The following is a 23,023-nucleotide window of genomic DNA, read 5'->3' on the forward strand; positions in this document are numbered from 1 at the left end:
GAATTGAATCTTATAATCCTTTAAGTCTTACCTTATTGTTTCCAGTGATTCCTTTCTCATAGTGAGCCAATGCATTTACATAATCACCCCTAAAAAAGAATATTAGATATTTATTAATAGAAATTATTTATTTATTAATAGAAAGTTAGTATCAGGTACTGAGAGATGGTTATATTTTTTTTAAAACAAACTAGATAAAAATTAAGTTAATCAATGGTTTAAGAAAGGAAGATGAAAAACAGATTATCAACATCAAAAATAAAAAGATGAGTTTACTACCAATGAAGAAGAAAAGAACTGTTATTTGGAGTTATTTTGACTAATTATAGGTCAACAAATTTGATAATCTAAGTAAAATGGTTGAATCTTTATAAAAGTATAAATTATAAGATTAAAAAGAGAAGAAACAGAATTCTTAAATAATCCTTTTATTTTTCAAATTGAAGCTATGAATAAGCTCCCTAAGAAAAAGTCCCCAGGATGGATTTTAGTTCATTCTAACCAATATTTAAAGAATAATCCCAATCCTCTATAAATTGTATGGGAAAAACAGGTAAAGAAAGAGTCCTAACACATTCCTTTTATGTTTTGACACCTAAACCAAGAAGGCCAAAAGCAGAGAAAGAAAACTATAGACTAATTTCTCTAATCAATTGTAGAGGGCTGAAACTCTTGATTCAATGCACTGAAGTCAGGACAGCCAAGCACTTGAATCTAACTACCGACTGGACAATACTCTATGGGCATGTGCTTGGAAAATGGCTCTTCCTACTATCCTGTGCTGGCTTGATGATTGGTGTATACAGAGGATTGTAGGAGGGACTAGTGAGTGGAATAAGACTAGCCAGAGTCACTTTTGCGGTGGACGAGGAAGAAGGAGATTGTGGAGATTCTGCTTCCATCCCCTTCACTTCTACTCCTAAAGACTAAGGACTTTTGCTTATACTGACTCCAGCTGATTCTAAGGTGTCCTGGGTGCTAACATGGTCATCACAATGACTATTGATGTAAAAATTTTAAAGAAAACACTAGCAAAGAGATTACAGAAATATATCACAGTGATCATATACTGTGACCAGATAGAATTTATACCAATAAGCATAATTGACCATATATACCACAAAAAAAACAAAAATCATATAATTATCTCAACACATAGAAAATACACATATCCCTACTAAAAACATTAGAAAATATATGAATAAATGGAGTTTTCTTTAAAATGATAAGTAATATCTAAAACCATCAGTAACATCTGTAATGAAAATAAATTGGCTGTGGAGAAAGTAAAGCAAGAATGTCCAGTATCATCGCTACCATTTAATATTGTACTACAAATGCTAGCTTTAGCAATAAAAATGAAAAAAAAATTGAATGAATTAGAATGGGCAAAGAGAAAACAAAACTATCATTCTCTGTAGATAAGATGATATACTTAGAGAATCGTAGAACATTGACATAAAAACTAAGTGAAACAATTAACAACTTTACAAAGCTGCAGGATATAAAATAAACCCCACATAAATCATCAGCATTTCTACATATTATCAACAAAGTATAGCAGAAAGAGATAGAGAAATTCCATTTGAAATAATCATAGACAATATAAAATATATGGAAGCCTACCTGACAAGACCAACTCAGGAACTATATGAAGACCTTACAAAACACTTTACACAAAATTAAAGACAGATTTAAACAACTGGAGATAATTGTTCATGAGTAGTCCGAGCCAATATAATAAAAATGACAATTCTACCTAAATTATTAGTACATTTATTCAGTGTCAAATGAATCAAACTACCAAAAAATTATTTATAGAACTACAAAAAAAAATTAAATTCATCTGAAAGAACAAAAGGTCAAGAATAACTAGGGAAATGATGAAAAAACATGAAGGAAGGCAGTCTAGCTATAAATTACAAATCAGTAATCATCAAAACAATCTGTTACTTGCTAAGAAATAAAGTGGGGGATCAATGGAATAGATTATGTATGTAATACATAATAATAAATGTTTTTTGTATTCAAATATTTGATAAATCCAAAGATCCAAGTTTATGAAGCTAGAACTCACTATTTCACAAAAATTGCTGGGAAATCTGAAAAGCAGTTTGACAGAACCTAGGTATAGATCAGTATCTCATACCATATAACAAGAAAAGGTCAAAATAGTATTTGACTTAGACATAAAAAGTTATATTTTAAGCAAATTAGGGAACCATGGAAAATGCTGTCAGATCCATGCATAAAGGAAGAGTTTATGACCAAACAAGAAACAGAGAGGATCAGAAGTAAAATGTGATAATTTTGATTATATTATAATTTTTAAAATTTAATAAAGAAATTTTTCAATGCCTTCAAAGATTAGAAATAGGAAACTGGTGAAAATACTTTTTTATATAAAATTTACCTAATGAAAGCCTCATTTCTCAAATATGTAGAGAATTGAGCCAAATTTACAAAAATAAGAGTCATTATCTCCATTAATAAAGTGGAAAAAGGATATGAACAAGTAGTTTTCAGAAGAAATTAAAGCTATCTATAATTATATGAAAAGTGCTCTAAATCATTACTGAATAGAGAACTGAAAGCTAAAACAATTAGAAACAGAAGGGAATGCCCCTCAATTAGGGAATGTTTGAACAAATTGTAGTATATAATGGAATATTATGGTGCTATAAGAAATAATGTAGTCTATCCACCTCCAAGAGAGAGGTAATCCTGAGAATATTACTTTTTAAATGTTTTTGATACAGTGCTTTTAATAAAATAGAACATACGTAAATTCCAACTGAATAGCATACTCCTTTGATATGAATGAAATCTGATCTGGGGCCAAACATTTGGCTAGTTGAAGTGCATTGTCCCAATGCTGCAAATCTCGCCTCATCTGTTATCCAAAGAGATATTTATTATCAAAATTTAAATTCAATACACAAAAAACCATGGCAAAGGGAAAACTTTAAGCAAGCAAAATATATTAGGAGTAACAAAGATCTGCAAAAAAAATACCTCAGACAAGAGAAAAACAAAACAAAAAACATAGGAAAAAAGTGAGTAAGTCAAATTTTAATAAAAATAATCTTCCTTGAATCATGTTTGCAAAATATTTTGTGCTATATTGGCAGAACTTATGATAATTTACTTCTCACCTCATCATTTAGATAGATCTACAGAATAACTTCAGACACAGGAATAAAGGAAACAATATAGAAAAAGAAAATGAATTTTTTGTAACATAAAGAAAAAAAAGTTTTCCACCTAACATGATACACAAATGTATGGAAATCCCTAAATTATCAACTAATAAAAACCAAATGAGAGATTAAATAGGTACTTCAAGTGCAGCAACAGGACAACTGGATGCCAGATATAGATCTTGTGCCAAATTGAAATCATTAGTAAACATGGCAAGATGACCTGCTAACAAGTTGTGATCTTCTATTCCCTATAAATAGAAATAAATGTTAGTTGCACTGGAAAGTAGATTTTTTTTTATTTTAACAGCATTTTTATTTTTTCTAATTACATGTAAAGAACTTTTAACATTCAATTTTAAACATTTTGAATTCCAAATGTCCTCCTCCTTCCTTCTCTAGAAAATGTACAATTTAATACAGGTTATAAATGTGCAATCATATAAAACATTCCATATCGGTCATTTTATGAAAGAAAAAAGGAAAAAATTAAAAAGTGAAAAATGTATGCTTCCATCTGCATTCAGACTCCATCAATTCTTTCTCTAGATATGGTCAGCATTTTCCATCACTGAGTCATTTTTAATTGTCTTAGATCACTGAATTGCTGCAAAGAGCTAAGTCAATCATAGATGATCATCACACAATGTTGCTATTGTGTACAGTGTTCTGCTCACTTCACTAGCACGTCTGCTCACTTCATGCAAGTCTTTCTGGGTTATTCCAATATCCTCCTGCTCATATTTCTTAGAGCACAATCATATTCCATTACGTTCATACACCACAACTTGTTCAGCCATCCTCCAACTGAGGGATTCTCCCCATTTCAAATTCTTTGCCACCACAAAAGGAGCTGCTATAAATATTCTTGTGCAACTAAGTCCTTTTCTCTTTGTTAGAATCTCTTTGGAATACAGACTTTGTAGTGACAGTGCTGGATCAAAGCATCTGCAGAGTTAGATAGGCCTTCAGGCTTAGTTCTAAACTGTTTTCCATAATGATTGGATCAGTTCATAACAATGCATTAGTGTCCCAATTTTCCCCACATCATCTCTAACATTGATTAATATAGCAGAAAAGGAAAATGATCAATCAGATAGGTGTGACCTGGTATCTCAGAGTTGTTTTAATTTGCATTTTTCTAATCAATAGTGATTTTAAAAAAATTTTCATATGACTACAAGTAGTTTTAATTTCTTCACCTGAAAACTGCTTATTCATATCCTTTGATCATTTTATCAATTGGGGAATGACTTTTCTTATAAATTTGATTCAATTCTCTACATATTTGAGACACTTGCTGTAAAAATTGTTTCCCAACTTTTTGCTTTCCTTCTATTCTTGATTGCAGTGGTTGTGTTTCTGGGAAAACTTTTTAATTTAATATAATCAAAATTACCTATTTTATAACTCTTATTGCTCTCTCTTTCTTGTTTTATAATAAATTCTTCCCTTCTCCATAGCTGACAGGTAAACTATTCCTTGGCTCCCCTAATTTGGTAATGATATTACCCTTTATCTCTAAATCATGTATTCATTTCAACAAAAGAATCTTGATATACAGTGTTAGATGTTAGTCTATACTAGGTTTTCCAGTTATTCTAGCAGTTTCTGTCAAATACCGAGTTCTTAAATTAAGTTTTAAAAATGCTTCACTTGAATCTTGTATTTGAAAACAATTTTCTGTTCAGCTCTAATGTTTTCATAAGAAATGTTTGAAAGTTTCCTAATTCGCTGAATATCCATCTTTTCCCCTCAACGATTATGCTCAATTTTGCTGGATAGTTGATGCTTGGTTATAATCCAAGTTCCTTTTGCTTTCTGAAACATCATATTCCAATTCCTCAGATCCTTTAAAATAGAAACTGCTAAATCCTGTGTATTTCTGACTCTGTCTCTTCAATATCTGAATTGTTTCTTTCTGGCTGCTTATAGTATTTTCTTCTTGACTTGAAAGTTCTGAAATCTGGCCATAATATTCCTGGGTATTTTTATTTTTAGGATGTTTTTCAGGTGGTGTTTGGTGGATCCTTTCAATTTTACCTACTGGTTCTAGTATATTAGTACAGTTTTCTTGATAATTTTCAAAATAATTTCTTGAAAGATGCTGTTGTAATTTTTTAACAGGGCTTTCAGGAGGTCTATTTTTCAGGTCAGTTATTTTTTTCAGTAAGGTACTTTATATTTTATTCTTTTGATTTTGTTGATTGATTCTTGATATTTCTACTTGCCTATTTCTAATCTTTAACGAATTTTTTTCTTCAGTGAACTTTTGTACCTCTTTTTCCATTTGGTCAATTCTACTTTTAAAGGAGTCATTTTCCTAAAGTTAATTTTTGTACATTTTTCCCTCATATTTTGTCCTTTCTTTACTAAGTTTTTAAGTCTTTTTTTCATGATTCTCTTGCATAACTCTCATTTCTTTTCCCAATATTTCTTACTGCCACCTTTATTTGATTTTTAAATCCTTTTTGTGCTCATCTAGGAGGACTTTTGGGGCCTGAGATCAATTTGTATTTTTAATGCTTCTCATGTAGGTATTTTGACATTGCTGTCATCTTTGTATTTTGTTTGTATTTTGATCTTCCTTATCACCACAATAGCTTCCTATGGTCAGGCTTTTATGTTTTGGATTTTTTTTTTGCTCATTTTCCAATTCATTTCAGGACTTTTACAGTTGAGCTCTATTCCTGGAGTACAAAAGTATTGTTTCAACCTTCCTGCAAAGTTGGTGCGAGGGACCAAAGGCTTGGTCGCTGGCTTACTGTGCTGGAAGATCAGGGAGGGATTATGCTGAGAGGAGAAAGAAGAACTCCAAAGTTGGATGATTGCCTGCTGCACTGGGGCTGGAGACCACAACTGTCAACACTGTGCTGCTGGCTTCCTGAGCAGAAAAAGCCTTGATTCCTGATCTGTGCTGCAGCTAGGGGCCCCTGCTGGTTTTCTTGGACACAGCCTGCACTGGGCTGTGCTTCCCTTTTACCCAAGTGAGCCATACATTTCCTGCGGCCCTTCTAAGTTATTTTGGACTGGAAAATTGTTTCACCTTGTCCTCTTGTGGACTCTCTTGCTCCATAATTTATTTTGAAGATTAATCTAAAATTGTTTTGAGGGAAATTAAGAGAGCTCAGGCAACTTGTTGCTTTTTCTCTACCATACCGGCTCCACTTTGGAAACTAGATTTAGTATAAAAAGTAGTTTTTAAGAGGCATCATGGTACAGTAGCAGAGGCTCTGAATTTGGAGTCAAAGGTCCTACATTCATATTCAGAATCTGCCATGTACTAAATTTGTAGCCTTGGACAAATCCTATAAGCTCTCTGATTCTTGTTTCCTCATGTATAAAATAAGGAGTCTGGACTAGATGATCTCTAAAAGCTATCATCCTATAAGTAATAAAATCATAGGGTCTTTGCTTTTATATATTTTTGTAGAACATCTAACATGTAGAACATCTGACATGCCATTATGTAATTTGCTATATTCCATTTTTATTATAAGCCTGAGAAATGCCTACAAGCATGAAGTTGATTCAATTCAAGTCAATAATTTTTTTAAATTTAAGTACTATGAAAGGCTTTGGAATACAAAGAAAAAAATAAACAATTCATGTCTTTAAAAAATTTAAATTCTAATGAGATGATACAATATTTATAGGTAAATAAATGCAATTTAATATAAGCGGAAAGGCACTAATAAACAGGACAGGAATTAGAACTAGTTCTAATTCTACCTGTTGGATATTTCTGATTGGATATCCCATAGACATCTTAAACTCAACATGTCCAAAATAAAACTCCTTATTTTTCCTCAAATTTTGGTAATGTTCAGTTATTCATTTGCTTCTGACTCTTTGTGACTCCAAGGACCATCACATACCAGTCCTTTTTGACCTCTACTATTTTTCAATATCCAAGATCATGTTCATTGTTTCCATGACATTGACTATCCATCTCATCCTCTGCCTTCCCCTTTTCCTTCTATTTTCTATCTTTCTTAATATCAGGATCTTTTCCAGTAAGTTCTATTATTTCATTATATAGCCAAAGTATTTAAAGTTTCATCTTCAGTGTTTGATCTTACAGTTAACAAACTGAATTAATTTCTTTAAATACTGATTTTTTTTGTTGTCCAAGGGTCTCTCAAAAGTCTTCTTCAGCACCTCAATTTGAAAGTGTCAGTTCTGCAGTACTTGGATTTCCTTAGATTCCAACTCTCACAGCTATACATTTTTGGCAAGATAAAGTTGATCCTTTTTAGTATGCTGTCCAGATCTGCCACAGCCTTCCTTTCAAGAAGCATCTTTGAGCTGAGACTATAAAATGTGATGAACTCTGCTTCCATTTCTTCTTCTTCCATTTGCCAAGAAGTGATGAATCAGTTGCCAAGATCTTAAGTCTTTTTATGTTAAGCTTTCAGCCTTTTACATCCTTTTTTTTTTTTTTAACTTCAATAAGCTTCTTAATTCCTCTTCACTTTATGCCATCAGAGTGGTATTATTTGCAGACCTGAGATTGTTGATATTTCTCTCAACATCTTAATTCAGGCTTTTATTCCTCGAACCTGACATTTCGTACAAAGTATTCTGCATAAATTAAAGTGACAATATAAAGCCTTGTCATATTCCTTTTCTAGTCTTAAATCAGTCATTTGCTCCACATTCAGTTCTAACTGCTGCTTCTTAGACCACAAACAAGTTCCTCGGGAGACAAATAAGACAATCTGGTGGTACTCCTGTCTCTGAGTGCCATTTTATTGTGACCACATAGTCAATAGTATGGTCAGTGAAGCAGTAGGTGTTTTTCTGGAACTCCCTTGCTTTCACCATTTGGTTTCTAGTTCCTCTGACTCTTTAAAAGAGTCACATATTTCTGAAACCTAGCTAGTGGAATCTTAACCATGCTGGGATATAAAATGAGTGCAACTGTTTAATAATTTAAACATTCTTCAGCATTGTCTCTTTTCTTAATTTTATTTAAATTTTATTTTTTAGCATTATCTCTCTTTAAGATTGGGATGTAACATGGTCCTATGGCCACTACTGAGTTTCCAAATTTGCAGGCATATTGAGTGCAGCACTTTCACAGCATCATCTTTTTAGGTTTTTAAATAGCTCATCCAAAATTCCACCCCCCAAAAAATTTACCCCTCTTCTAAATATCCTTCTCACTGTTGAAGACTATTACCTTTACATTTACATGGTTGCAATGTTAGCCTCATTCCTTACTCACACCACATAGCTATCCAATCCGTAGCTGAATTTTGTTTTTAAGGAACTATACCAAGTTCAAGATTCCTCCATTCCATTTTCCCCTTAAAACTCTATTTTATTCAAATGAACCATAAGGAACTCTACTGAGTCTAAGATTTCTCCGTCCAATTTTTCCCTCAAAACTCTACTTTATTCAAGCAAACTATAAGAATAGGTTTAGGATATGAATGATTTAATTAAAACAAATAGAAAATGTCAAGTGCTTTAAATTACAATAAGCAAACAAGAGTTTTGTCCAACCTCATTTACAATCCTATGCCACATTTCCAGACATTTCTAGAGCATTGTGCCAACAACACAGCTCAGGAGACTGGGCCCTAAAAGACTTTATCCAATGTCCATGTCCACAAAACTAAAGCATTCAGAGCAGCACTATTTGTAGTATTGAAACACTGGAAATCAACCAACCAGCATTCATGAAGCATCTACTCTGCACCAGGCACAGCAGCACTGAGGTGGCCCAACAGATAAAAGGGCCAAGACTGGAATCCCAAGTTAAAAATCTGATACTATCTGGGCAAGTCACTTCACCCTTTCTGCCTCAGTTACCTCATGCAGAAAATGAGCTGGAGAAGCAGCATGGCAGATGAAGGATGGCAACTCACTCCAGCATCTTTGCCAAGAAAATTCAAGAAAATCATAGTCAGATACAACTGAACAACAAAATGTACCAGGCCCTGTGTTACAAACTACAAAAATAAAAATGAAGAAACCATTCCTGCCCTCAAAGAGTTTATATTCAATTGGAAACAAAGTATGAACACTCAACTGAGAAATGGCTGAACAAAATGTAGCACATGAATGTGTTTGAAGATTATTACACTAAAGGAGACAACAAATAAATTAACTTCTGCTAACTAGAATCCTTGGCTTTTTTTCAAGAATTAGGTCAAATGCCATCCATTTGAGACCTATCACAATCCCTCTATTGTTAGTACCTTCCTACTATTTGTATTTTTTGTGTATTTTGTATTTATTTATCCTGGAATATATATTCTCCTGATACAAAGCAAGCTCCCTGAGGACAGAGATTGTCTCTGTATTCTAAGCACTTAGCATAGTGTGACAGATGCTTAATAACTGCTTTTTAAATTGGAGGGGGAAAAAAGGAAAGAGAAATTCCAAGAAACATTTTGGAAAAGTTGTCTAAATTAATGCAGAATGAAGGCAGAAAGGGAGCAATATTCAGTGATTATAACAATATGAATGAAAATACCAAGGCAGATGAATTCAGGTTAAAACCTATGAACATTATTGGTTCGAGATCAGATGTGTCAATCTCAAATAGAAATGGACAGCTGCAGGCACATGTTGATTAGAAAATTAAAAATTAACATCATCTATATTTATTGTATTTTTATTTACTGTGTTTGACATTTCCCAATTACATTTAAATCTAGTTCGGGCAACTTGGGAGTTTTGCAGCCCACCAGTAGTGTGTAGGAGTGCCAGGAGTTTTACCCTCTGATCTAGAATATAAATTATGAAACATAGCTTCCACTCTTTTGACCAAGGGGGGAAAAAGCAATTATAGATGTCAAATGTTTCATTTATTGACAGTCATGGCCCTTTTTAATGAGGCCTTTTCCCATGACATTCTCCATTCCTTATGCCTGCTCTTAGTTACTCATAGGTTCCCCACTTCAATGATGTAGAGAACACCTTTCTTTGGGCATTCTCTCAAACTTTCCATTTTCATTTTCCCTAATTAAAATGTACCTTTTCTCTAATGATAATCCCTCCAGGCCCTGTTCTCTCCTAAGTGCTAATGGATTTAAACCAGATATATTAATCTATGCTAACACATTGGCTAATTGATATATGTCCCTCTGAGGTCACCTAATAACACAGACGACAGAATGTTAGAAGTGGAAGGAACTTTAAAGATAATCTACTCTAAACTCACTGAGCTTTATAGAAGCAAATATTCAGGCTCAGAGTGCTTGTTGCAAGATCACACAGTGGATTTTAGGTTTTCTAACTGCTAATCCAGTACTCTCTCCACTAAAACATATTTGACATAATTAAACTATATATTTTCAAGAATTCCTTTAAGAAATGATCCCCAAAACTGAAATGCAAGGTCAATGGAGAAAATGTGACTGGAAAGGATATTGTTTAGAGACCATTCAAATCACCTCACAGAGGCAGTTTCTCATTCTTCCTGTTTGTAGGGCTGTGCCTATATTCAATGACTAGCAATATAATCAAATAACTCTTTCCCCTATATTTTCCCCCAATATATGTAAATTCCAATAACTTACTTTTATTTGTTCCAATGACATCACCATCCCAACATTTCTAATTGTACGATACACACGTGTGGCAAATTCCACTTCCATGTGATGCAGACAGGCGCTGCCTAACTCATTCCAAGCAGATGTTTCATTTAGAAGTTTGCATATTTCCCATGCTTCAGAAAATCTATAGTTGGCAGAAGAAATTTGTCCACTTATGTTAGGGAACCACAGTATCTGTGTTGATGTTCCTGTATCTGTGTTAATGTTCCCTCAACTTCCTTAACATCTCAATTCTTCAATTTCTTCAGCTCCCTACTCTTCCACTCCACCCGTTTCACATAGGAATGATTACACTCCTTTATTAGATCATAGTAACCCTCATCATCTCTCTCCTTAATTTCTAACTTTCCCTCTCTAATAGCCTTTGCCCTTCCACTTCAAACACCCTTCCTTAATCTTTAAAAATCTTCATTAAACCTGACAACTCCTTCAAACTATATGGTCTTATGCCTTTTCTTCCTTTGAAAAGCAAAGTCATTAAGTTCTGTCTTCTATTTCTTTCACTTCTCATTCCCCAATTTTATGTAATAATGGCTTCTGACCTCCTTACTCACCTGAAACTATTTTCAACAAAATTACATCAGTGGGCTTTTCTCAGTCTTCCTTCTCAATCTCTGTAAAGCATTTGAGGCCATTAGTCACCCTTTCCTCATGAATACTCGCACCTCAATATTTTTCTTGGAGGACTCCTATTTCCTCTGAGTCTTACCTACCTGACTAGTCCATAGACAATTATGGGTATATCCCCAAAGCTCTGACCTTAGCCCTCTTCTAGCTCTACACTTTCTCATTTGGTGACCTCATTAGCTTCAAAGGACTTAATAATGATGTGTATTCAGATAATGCCCAGAATTATATATTTAGCACTATTTTCTTCTAAGTTCCATTTGAGCTCCATTTCTATGAGACTTTTCAAGCTACATGTCCCACAGGCATCTCAAAATCAACAGGTCCAAAACAGAACTCATTATCTTTTCCCAAAAAACTACCCCTATTCCAAATTTTTCTCTGTAAAGGAACTTCAGTCACCCATCACCCAAATTCACAGCCCAGGCAATATCCTCATTTCTTCCATCTCATTTACCCCACTTATCTAATCACTTGGTAAATCATGTCATCTTGATCCCTAAAATTTTTCTTGCAAACATCATTATTCTTTACTCACACAACTACCTATATTTCAGGCCCGCATCACCTTTATGTAGCCTATTTAAAATACCTTCCTGTTTGATCTCCCTGAGTAAAATCTTTCCTCATGTCTATCTATTCTCCATGAAGCTGAGGAAATCAAATAGACTTGTTCTTTTAACAAAGAGAATCATTTAGCCAGATTACTAAACTCTCACCAAAAATAATCACCTAGAACAAGACAGGAAGGGCTACTTGGTCCAACAGACTTTCTACTTCTTCTTGTCCCAACTCCTCTTTTCAAAACTATCCACCTTTATAACTGTCACTAAATGTTTTTCACTAGATCACAGATACTTGCAAAACTAATTCAAGTGTTCAAAGAAGGTTAAATACAACCAAGGTATTAGATTTCAAGAGATTCCATAACAGATAAGGAAATAAAAATAATAAACCTGACTCCACCCCCATCTTGTACTGACTATGTGATGAGAAAGGAGTTAGCAAATCCAACTCTGAGTAAGGGAGACCAAGAGGGAAATACCATAATTATGGAGCACTGGAAAACCTGAATACAAAAGATAGCCTGGTCAACTGAAGGACACAGAAGGAAAAAGAAGCAAGATGGGAAATTGTGATGGAGACAGAGTCTTGTTCCATGTTTGGTGCTGTCCTAGACTGCACCTCACTATTTTATTGACCACAAAAAGGGCTCAGAGTACTATAAATTCTAGTCGATGAACAATTAAGCCAGGAAACAGTATCTCTGTGTTACATATTAGAACTCAAGGAGGACCTAGAACTTTGAAGAACTTAAGTTAATTTGTAATCATTATTTTCTGGTCAATTCATAAATCAATAACATACGTAATATTATACTAGACAACAAAAATAGTTGATTACTCTTGACTAAATAAAAATGACATACCTTTTTAACATCAAAGTTTGTAACAGTATTTGTCTCAGCTCATTACTTTTTGACTCTGTAAAATTGTTGAGAAAGCCATGGGTGGTAAGGTAGATATTGTTTATTTTTCCACTTTGTGTCTGACAGGTTAATTCTCCATTATACAAGAGCAAAGGCTTATGGAAAAAGGAACCTTTGTGGCTCCTGCCAAGATTACCTTGGACCCTATATTATGAAATCAGAAAATTATTTTTGAAACTTTTATATCTAATCTTTCCCAAGTATCTAATAAAATATAAAATATACTAGTTGATATAATAGTTGATCAGTGAGGCCAGCCAGAGAAATGTTTTAATCTTCAAATACTGAGAAATTTAACTTCCATCATCCCTCCTTTTTACATATATTTTAGCTAAGAAAATTTAACAGAAATATAGTAGGTACCTTCTAAATGGAAGGAGTATTTTCCTATGATTGTCTGGTTTTTTTCTAGCTAAACTTTACCTTCTCTCTTTTACAACATTAGAACTCATATTTAATAAATGTGATTTAAAATAATTGACACCTAAAGAATATAAATTCTCTACAAGGAATATCTGGTAAAAGATATGTTGGTTCCGAATACCATCAAACGAGTTGTTATAGAGTAAGGAAATCTTATCAATGAAGATGTCCTACACGTCATTGATCAAGTAGATAGAATTATAATGAGCTCCCACTGAATTAAAATATTTCATGGGGGGGGCAGCTAGGTGGCACAGTGGATAGAGCACCAGCCCTGAATTCAGGAGGACCTCAGTTCAAATCTGGTCTCAGACACTTAAGACTTCCTAGCTATATGATCTTGGACAAGTCACTTAATCCCAATTGCTTCAATAATTCATTGATATATTTTGACAAAAAAGATTAAAGAGCAAATTTGGTCAATCAAATTTGAATTTTCCAAAATTATACTTTAACTCAAATTGGTCATCAATCCTTAACATAAACCTGACATTTTTCTTAATTTGAATGTCATTCAGTGATTATTTGCTCAATATACTGAACAAAAACTTCATGCTTAATTTGAAATTCTTATCCAAGTATTAGATATAATGGGAAGTATTTATTACAAACTCATTGAGTGATTAATCAATAGCCTGAGGATTAATGTTTCAAACTGAAAATGTAGACTAAATTTACAATGAAATATCATGTATTTCAATAATGTACAAATGCAATGATAAAATCTTATTAATATCCAGCTTTATATATAAAAAAAGTGTGAACTGAGCCATTCTCCAATGACTATGTGGTCAAAATATATTAACAGGCAGTTAAAAAAAGAAATGCAATACATTAACAACTATATGAAAAATGCTACAAATCATAAATAAACAAAAAGAGAAATGCAAATTAAAACAATTCTGAAGTTCTACTTCATATCTACTGGATTGACAAAAATGACAAAAGGTGACACTGGCAAGTACTGGAAGAGTTATGGAAGAACAAGTATATTAATTTATTCTAGATATAACTTAAATTGTTCCAAACATTCTGATAAATTAGAAACATGCCCATAAAATCACTAAACCATACCAGAAATACCAGGCAGATTCACTCCCAGAAGAGTTCAAAGAATAAAGGTCCATACATATAAAAATATTCTTAGCACCATTTTTTTGTAGTAAAGGAGTGGCAGTTTAAGTAGGTACCCATCAAATAGTGGGCAGCTAAAGAAACTGTAGTATATTAATGGAATGGAGTATTATTGCACATTAAGAATTGACAAATATTGACAATGATAAACCTGGGAAGATTCATTTGAACCAATAAGATAGAGCAAAATAAGCAGATAGGAAAACTTCCATGATAACATAAAGGAAAGCAACTCTGAAAGACTTCAGAATTTATAACATAGTAGCCAATCATGATTTTGGAAGACTGATAATAAACATACTTCCAGCTTCTTGGCAAAGAAATTATGAACCAGAGGTGCACAATCAGATATAAAGATATGGTTAAACAATAGATTTACTTTACTTGATCGCTCTCATTTATTATAAAGGCAAGCATCTATTTAAAAGTAGGTAAGGGCAGCTAATGAGAAGCGATAAAAATTGAAAAAATAAGAAAGTATTAATAAAATGTTTTTAAATATTAAAAGAAAACAAAAAAGTCAGAAAGGGACATTAAAAGTCTATTTTTAGTACTTTGTTCAAATATATATATTAAACCATTTATAACAAAAATTCATGATTTTTGTATTAAAATATTTGTGTTTGCTTATGATTACTAAATCCATAATTAAAAGGAAAAATTCTTCCTCTAGTAAAAGTGGAAAGAAAAAGACAGTTTAGAATTTGAAATATAAGAAAAACAAATTTGATTTTTAAAAGGAAAAAAATGAATTTGAATACATGGCATTGAATATTTTAATTAAAAAGAAATTAAAGTACCTTGTATAGTATCCTTGTGAAAGACATAAGTATACACTCTCTCATCATCATAAGCTATAAATACACCTTTATCCATTGACCAATTTTCCCAAAGAATGCATTTGACAGTTGGTGGAAAATTTGGAATTTCATATACTGCATCAATTACCTAGAATGAAATATATATGTTATATATTTATATTTAAAATATTATGTTGGTAGAATTTTGCATTGATCCAACCATTCTTGTGAACAATTTACTACTATGCCCACAGAGTTATAGAACTATGCATACATTCAAATAGACTTGTGATGGAAAGAGCCATTCCCATCCAAAGAGAAAACTATGGAGACTGAATATGTATCAAAGCATAGTATTTTCACCTTTGTTATTGTTGTTGTTGTTTGTTTGCTTGCTTGTTTTTTCCTCTTTCTTGTGTTTTTCCCTTTTGATCTGATTTTTCTTGTGCAGCATGACAAATATGGAAATATGTTTAGAAGAATTGTACATGTTTAACCTATATTGGTTTGCTTACTATCTAAGGAAGGGCGAAGGTAGGGAAGGAAGGGAAAAAAATTTGGAACATAAGGTTTTGCGAGGGTGAATATTGAAACTATCTTTGCGTGTAGTTAGAAAAACAAAAAACTACTATTAAAAAAATAACAATGCATACCCTTTGATCCAGCAATACCACTACTAGGTCCATATCCCAAAGAGACCATAAAAAAGGGAGAGGATCCACATTTACTATACAAATGTAATGGAATGCTATTGTGTTGTAAGAAATAACCAGTAGGCAGGTTTCAGAAAAATCTGGAAGGATTTACATGAACTAGTCCTGAGTAAAGTGAACAGAACCAGAACATTGTATATGGTAACAGCAACGTTATGCAATTACCAACTATGATAAACTTAGCTCTTCTCAGCAACACAACGATCCAAAATAAACGACTAGAGATGGAAAATACTGACCACATCCAGAGAACGAACTATCAAATAGAACATAGATCAAAGCATATTACTTTCACATTTTTATTATTTTTTTTTTTTTTTTTTCCTTTCTCATGGTTTTTCCCTTTTTTGCACAACATGATTAATGTGGAAATATATTTAACATGATTGTACAAGGTTATCTATAAAAATATATATTTGCTGTCTTGGTGAGGGAAAGAAAAGGGAGGGAGGGAGAAAAATTTGAACTCAAAATCTAATAAAAATGAATGTTGAAAACTATCTTTACATGCAATTGGAAAAAATATTAAATGGAAAAATATATACAAAAAGAATCATGGATAATTATCTTTTGTAAAATCCAAATATTGTCCATATTTATTTTTATCAGGACTTACAGGACAATACAGAAAGCCATCACTTTTATCGTCAATGAAAGCCAACCTAGTCCCATTTGGATCTGGAAAAATCTTTCTAACACTGACAGTATGCCGATATTCATTCACATGTTGCCAGTCTTCAATATAAAAATAGTGAATTACACCAACCTAATAAAAAACAAAAAGTATCTTTAATTTTAATATAAAACAATAACCCACAAAATAATATCTACTACTTGTCAACACAGGATTTCTATTATCTAAAGCAAATTAATTATTATTATCTACTACCCATGATGTGGATCAGAGATGAATAAAAAACAGTGCTTATGCTCAAAGAGTTTATAATCTAGTAGCAAGTTAAAATGAGCACTACATTAGAATATATGAATTCAAATTTCAACTCAGTAATTCATTGCCTAAAAGACCTTGGATGAATGTAGATTAATAACTGGAAGGAACCTTAGAAATAATCAAGTCTAACTCTTCCTATTTTGGAGATAAAAAAGTTGACTCTCAGAGAGGTTATAGCTGGGATTTCCAGTCAGGATCTGTGACTTTAAATCTAGCATTCCTGTCATCATACTATGCCATATCCCAATTCAACCTCTTCATTTTATATATGAAGAAATGGTGATCCAAAAAATTAATTGACTTAATCAAATGATATAATCATAATTGTGCTTTAGGAAGATTTAATAAGGCAGCATGAAAGGGCAGAATATAAGAACGGGAGACTGAAATCAGAGACTAGTTAGTAAACTGTTAAAATAGTTGGAGCAAGAGGCATGGAGGACTTACATTTGATGATAGCAGTAGTAATGAAAGTAATAAACTGATGCAGCGTGAAATGAGCAGACCCAGAACAATAAGCATGGATAAGAATAACATTAAAAAAACTATCAGAATTCAGATCAAATGACATTCAAAAGATTAAAGATGAAACACAAAGCTCCCACTTAACAGAGACTAATGAACAAGAGATGCAAAATAAGATAGCTGTCCTCAGATATAGCTAATTATTTTTATTTTGTTGTATTTATTTATTATAAGTAAGAACTATTCTTGGTAGATTAATTGGAAGGGGGAGGAAAGAAAAGAGAGAAAGGAACCATGTTACTGTATAATCTTAGAAGTCAGAAGAAAAAGTTTTCACAAAATCACAGAAACTGGATTGAAAGCTAATGTGCATAAAAAGTATACATTTTAAATACACAAAATTAAATTTAAAAGTTACAAAATAGGACATAAATAGAGCAGTTTTGTTACTACTTTGTTAAATTATATGCTTGGGGTATCAAAACTTCACTAAGACTTTTGGGGCCCCCTACATTTCTTAAAATGCAATGTTTATATAACAATTCACATTTTTTATACAAGTGATTTTTCCTATACATAGAGATATGTATTTATGATGATCAGTATGTTCATGATAAAAAAGTAAATTTAAGTAAAAAATTAATAATTTCTAAAACAAAAAGGAAAGCAATTTTTAAAACATTTCCAAAGTAGAATCAACAAATCATTTATATAGGATAAGGAGAAGGGAAGAATCAAAGAGAACTCCTAAAATTTCAAATCTGGGTGACTAGATTAATCACAGATCTGTTATAGTACAGGAAAAGCAGAAAGAAAACCAAACTGGCAGTTTGAGGGGAAAGTAGTAGAATCCAGTTTCAGATAAAATGAATTTTAGATCTCAGTGGAACATCTAAAATAGAGTTGTCAGTTGGAAATGTGATATTGGAGCTAAGAAATGACTTCAGAGATATAATTTGAGATATACTTCTTGGCTGTGAAAATAGATAAAATTTCCAAGGGAAAAAAGTATGGAAAGAAATGAGGGCCAAGAATAAAATCTTCAGAACTAAATGTTAAGGGGTTTTGAGGAAGGAAGAGAAACCAACAAAAATGAAAGATCACAGAGATCTAATAACTTATTCCATCATTTCAATTGTGCCCAATTCTTCATAACCCCATTTGGGGTATGTAACCTTTAATCCAGATTTTCTACCATTAGGCCTATATCCTCAAAGAGATCAAAGAATGAGAAAAGCATTCAAATGAATTAAAATATGTATAAAAGATTTTTGTGTGGGGATAACAAAGAACTAGAAATAAAGGAGTGTTTATCAATTGGGGAGTGGCTGAAAAGATATGATATCTGAATGTAATGGAATATTTCCTTATGAGTAGAGATATATGCACTACTTTATATCAGAGTGAAACTTATACATAGAAGGATCTCCGGTTTCTTTAGCCTTCTTTGGGATTCTTCAAGCTTCAGGTCTTCTTTAAGCTTAGTCATGACTTCCAGTGTTGAGAGGAAAGATGGATGAAACCAAGTTCATTTCAGATTACTGATGGAAAAGACTTTAGAAAGACATGAAAGGAGCTGGTCTGTTACAGTAGTCTTTAGAGAATTTCCCTTTGGGTGAGATCAAGTCTTCTCTTTTTTGGCTCAACCAAGTTACTTCCCTTCCAATGAGAAAAATCTCCTTCATTCTGTAGTCAGCTGTACATATCCACCTATGTATACCTTCTTAGATTTTTGTTTCGCTACCAAATCTGGATAAACAGGCTTTCTTGGCTAATGTTTAATATGTGTTCATTGTGAAATTGGTATTTGATAGGAAGGGGGTAAAACCTTGAATATACACCTTGGGGTCTTCCTTCCCTCCCTAAAAAATGACAAAACAACCAGAAATTGGATTAAATTGCATCCCCAGATAAATAATATTTAAAGGAACAGATAGGTATCATTCTAGCTGAATACCTTTCAGCTCTTAAGAGACCAGACCCAGTTTTCTCCTCTTGACAGAAATAAAAGTCTCTCTTGGGAGAAGAGGATAGGGCTGTCTATTCTACCTCTTTTCAAACCACATAGGGACAGCCCTCACAAGTGGGTCTCCCAAAGATTAGTGATATAAGCATTAAGAGCTTTGAATAAATTACACATATACATAACCAGTCTATATTTGAAGACTCCCTGTATTCTAATAAATAGATATGTCATAACTTCTTTTTTTTGAAGGATTTCTTTTATTATTATAACTTTTCATTTACAAGATATATGCATGGGTAACTTTTCAGCATTGTATGGCATAACTTTTTGACACCAGACAGAAGACCCAAATTTTCCACATCCTTCTTTAAAGGCTCTCTCTCTCTTCTTTGTCTTAAGAGAAGTTAAGGTTTGGAGATTTTTTTTAAGTGTTTATTGTATTCTTTGGACTGCTCCAATTCCTATTTCCTTAATCTTTTGACTTTACTTTTAATAAGCATTTGAAAGCATATCTAGAATTTCTAGTACATTTTTGCTTTCCACATTCTTTTCTAATGTTTCATTTTTGTTAATTTTAATTGGATGGTATAGAGATTTTTCTACTGTATATGTCAGCTATCTATTGATATGATCTTCTACTGTTTTTCTGTAGTTCTACAATTAATTTCTCAGGTTAAATTTACCATGACTGGTTTGATGACTGTCCTTAAAAATATTTTTTAATTCCATTTTTCTGTAGTTCTTACCATGACAAAAGTTTTTATATATACACACTTATTCTCATATTTTAATACCTTCTATTAACTATTAAAGAATATGTATTCATTTTTACTTTCTTTCAAACATTGTGGATTTCAGAATACATTCATTCACAATTATTATCACAAAAGTTTTTAATCTCTTTGTTTTGGGACAGTTAGTTTATTGGTTCAAATTTAAGAAAGCCTTTTTAAAATTCTAGTCTAAGTATTCCTATCCATTTTTAAAATCATTTTAGATACAAACATTGTTTTGAAAATCATCTTTTTCTCACTTAGGTAAAATTTCTGAAGTTGGTGTGAAGTGGCAATTTTCTATGACATCAGGTTTTTAAATTTTTCCCATTCAAATTTTAGTATCTCTATAACTTCAGATCTTATTTCATTTAATTTGGATTTAGGGAAGAAGTAATTTTTCACAATTGCCCTGCTTAGGTCTACAACAGTGTTTACCCATGATAATTTGGGCTGTTCTCAGTTTTGTCATACTATACACATATGATACATAATAAGCATGTCAGAATTCAAGTCATTTTATAGGCACTTGTAATTTGCCTGCATTAATGATCAGGGCCACCTACAATGAAACACTTCTCACTGGTTGGAATATTGTGTTTCTGATTTGTTCCAGCGTGTCTTGCTTTCTTAATAGTATCAAAACATGAAGGAACGTCATCTGTTCTTTTGTCCTTTGTTTTCTAAATCAAATATCTTTGTGATGGTCCTGAATAGGGCCTACCTATAATCTTCTACCTCTCCATCAGTATCTCTTAAGAATCAATAAAATAGGTATCACCAGATCCCAATTTACAAGCTTTGAGGGGAGGGAGGGGAAAGAGTCCTCAGGACACACAAATCCCTACTGTAAATCTCTCTGGATAGCCCTGCCATTACCCTTGCTGTGGCATAGATGAAAGGTTGGGCTATTATTATCATTTACTGAAACTGTAAGGGCAACCCCCATTTTGGTAGACTTCTTTCCTAAGCAAAATAAACATTTGTATTAAGTATAATTTAATCTTTTTTGCTTATATTTAAGAGTTAATCATTTTCTTTGAAGTAGAGCTGCTTGTAGCCTCATAAATTTGTGTACTAAAAATTCAACAAGCTTTTTTACTCTTTATAATTTTTTCAAAAGGCTTTAGTTTTTCTTACTCCCCCCCCCACGTGGTTTTTATCAAAATCATTTTCAAGACATTTATCGGTATCCAAGAATAAGAAGCTGACAGATTTGAGATAACTGCTGTCTCTCAAAGATATTCACTGTACATAATATTTAGTTTAATTTGAAGAACCAGCCATTTTAGGTTTGCTCCTGGCAACAAAGCACCACATTTGAAGCTTCTAAGAATTTTAAATGTGTACCAAAACTGAGTTATCTCAAATCATGAATATGAAAAAGGTGGGCATATATACCCTAGCCTATTAAGACTTCTCAAACTTTGAAGAACACTGTAGAATCAGGGACTCATTGACAAGAAGACAAGAATCAGACCTTCTTTATAAGAGCAATGCAGACTCAAATTACATTGCTGCCCAAGACTCATCATGCAATTCTCACACAGATACTGGTGCTAGTATTAAAGCAAAGGAGACTGACACAGTAATAGACTCATATTGCAAAAATATCTAAAGGGACCATTAATACAAGATCTGGCCAGATATAAAACTTATTTTCTTCAATAACTCATGTCTTTCAATAAACTCTATTGGAATATAAATGTGTTTAGTTTAAATTTTTTAATGACATTTTCACACAACTACATTTAAGAAAGCATTTTCTGCTGAATCTTGAGGAAAGTATAGAAGGACCTGATCACCTTTCTAATCTGCAGTTTTGCCCAGAAATAAAGAACTCTGACACACCCACAAAAAAATGGAAAATGCATAAAGGAATTTTTAAAAGGCACCCAAAGACAAAACAATTAAATTCCTTCTTAAGAGTCAAAGAAATAGATTATGTGACAGAGCCCTAAAGGCCAATCTTACTCAAAACTTTCATGATCAGCTTGAATTATCACCATTTACTAATATAAGTAATACAATGAGGAGAATAAAAGAGTTTAGAACAACCTCAACCAATGAGTACTTGTCTCTTTGCCAAGGGAAGCTCTATAATAACCAAGAATAACACTGTTTTAGAATATAAATACATTTACAAAATCTTACAAAGATACAAACACATACTGTAAAATCAACATCTCTTGATCAAAAAGAAAACAGCAAATTATCAACAGAACTATATAAGCATTCGTTAAATCAATAGTAAAAGAAGTTAAAACAAAAATTGAGATTTTATCTCACAGCTATCAGATTAGCAAAGACAATGGAAATAGTCAATATTGGAAATACTATAGAAGAATAAGTACATTAATAGTTTTTTAATTGCAATTATGAAAAATAAGTTATTAACCTATTTATACTGTTGACCCAGCAACATCACTTGTAGACATTTATTTCAAGGAAGTCAAATACTGGAAAGAAAGCCTCATGCATTAAAAAAATATCTATGGTAACACTTTTGTGATAGCAAAAAATGTAAGCAAAGTTTGTCCAACCTCATCCCTCATGAAATCCCATTCTGGTTCCTAGGTCTCTTTCTATGATTTTGTCTTCTTATCATGTACTAATATTGTATCACAATGATGTCCTCCCTCTATCTAGATTTTACCTTTTGAAAGAAGAGTTCCTTCTACCTAATTCCTTCAAAGTTATGGGTCCCTGTCAACTCCTAGTGATAAATTGCCGAACAGGTAGCTGCTGCTGCAATGGACCTAGCGCCAGGCCTGGAAGTCAGTTCAACTACTCTTCTGGAGCTAAAGTCTGGCCTCAGATACTTACTTGTGACCCTGGGCCAGTCACCTCACCCCCCCCCACCTCAGTTTCCTCATCTGTAAAATGAGCTGGAGAAGGAAATAACCAACT

At 32.7% G+C, this 23,023-nt stretch overlaps 1 protein-coding gene across 1 annotated transcript in view; it reads right to left on the reverse strand.

The window, feature by feature from the left end:
- LOC127540302 (WD repeat-containing protein 19-like) overlaps positions 1 to 23,023 on the reverse strand; it is a 120,861-nt gene that overhangs the window by 51,456 nt on the left and 46,382 nt on the right. The window contains 8 exon segments of the mRNA XM_051964937.1: positions 32 to 89; positions 2,784 to 2,893; positions 3,341 to 3,451; positions 10,736 to 10,895; positions 12,828 to 12,990; positions 12,993 to 13,031; positions 15,245 to 15,392; positions 16,574 to 16,723. Coding sequence (XP_051820897.1) covers positions 32 to 89; positions 2,784 to 2,893; positions 3,341 to 3,451; positions 10,736 to 10,895; positions 12,828 to 12,990; positions 12,993 to 13,031; positions 15,245 to 15,392; positions 16,574 to 16,723 — 939 coding nt within the window.

The sequence above is a fragment of the Antechinus flavipes genome, chromosome 6, assembly GCF_016432865.1.
Source record: "Antechinus flavipes isolate AdamAnt ecotype Samford, QLD, Australia chromosome 6, AdamAnt_v2, whole genome shotgun sequence".
NCBI lineage: Eukaryota > Metazoa > Chordata > Mammalia > Dasyuromorphia > Dasyuridae > Antechinus > Antechinus flavipes.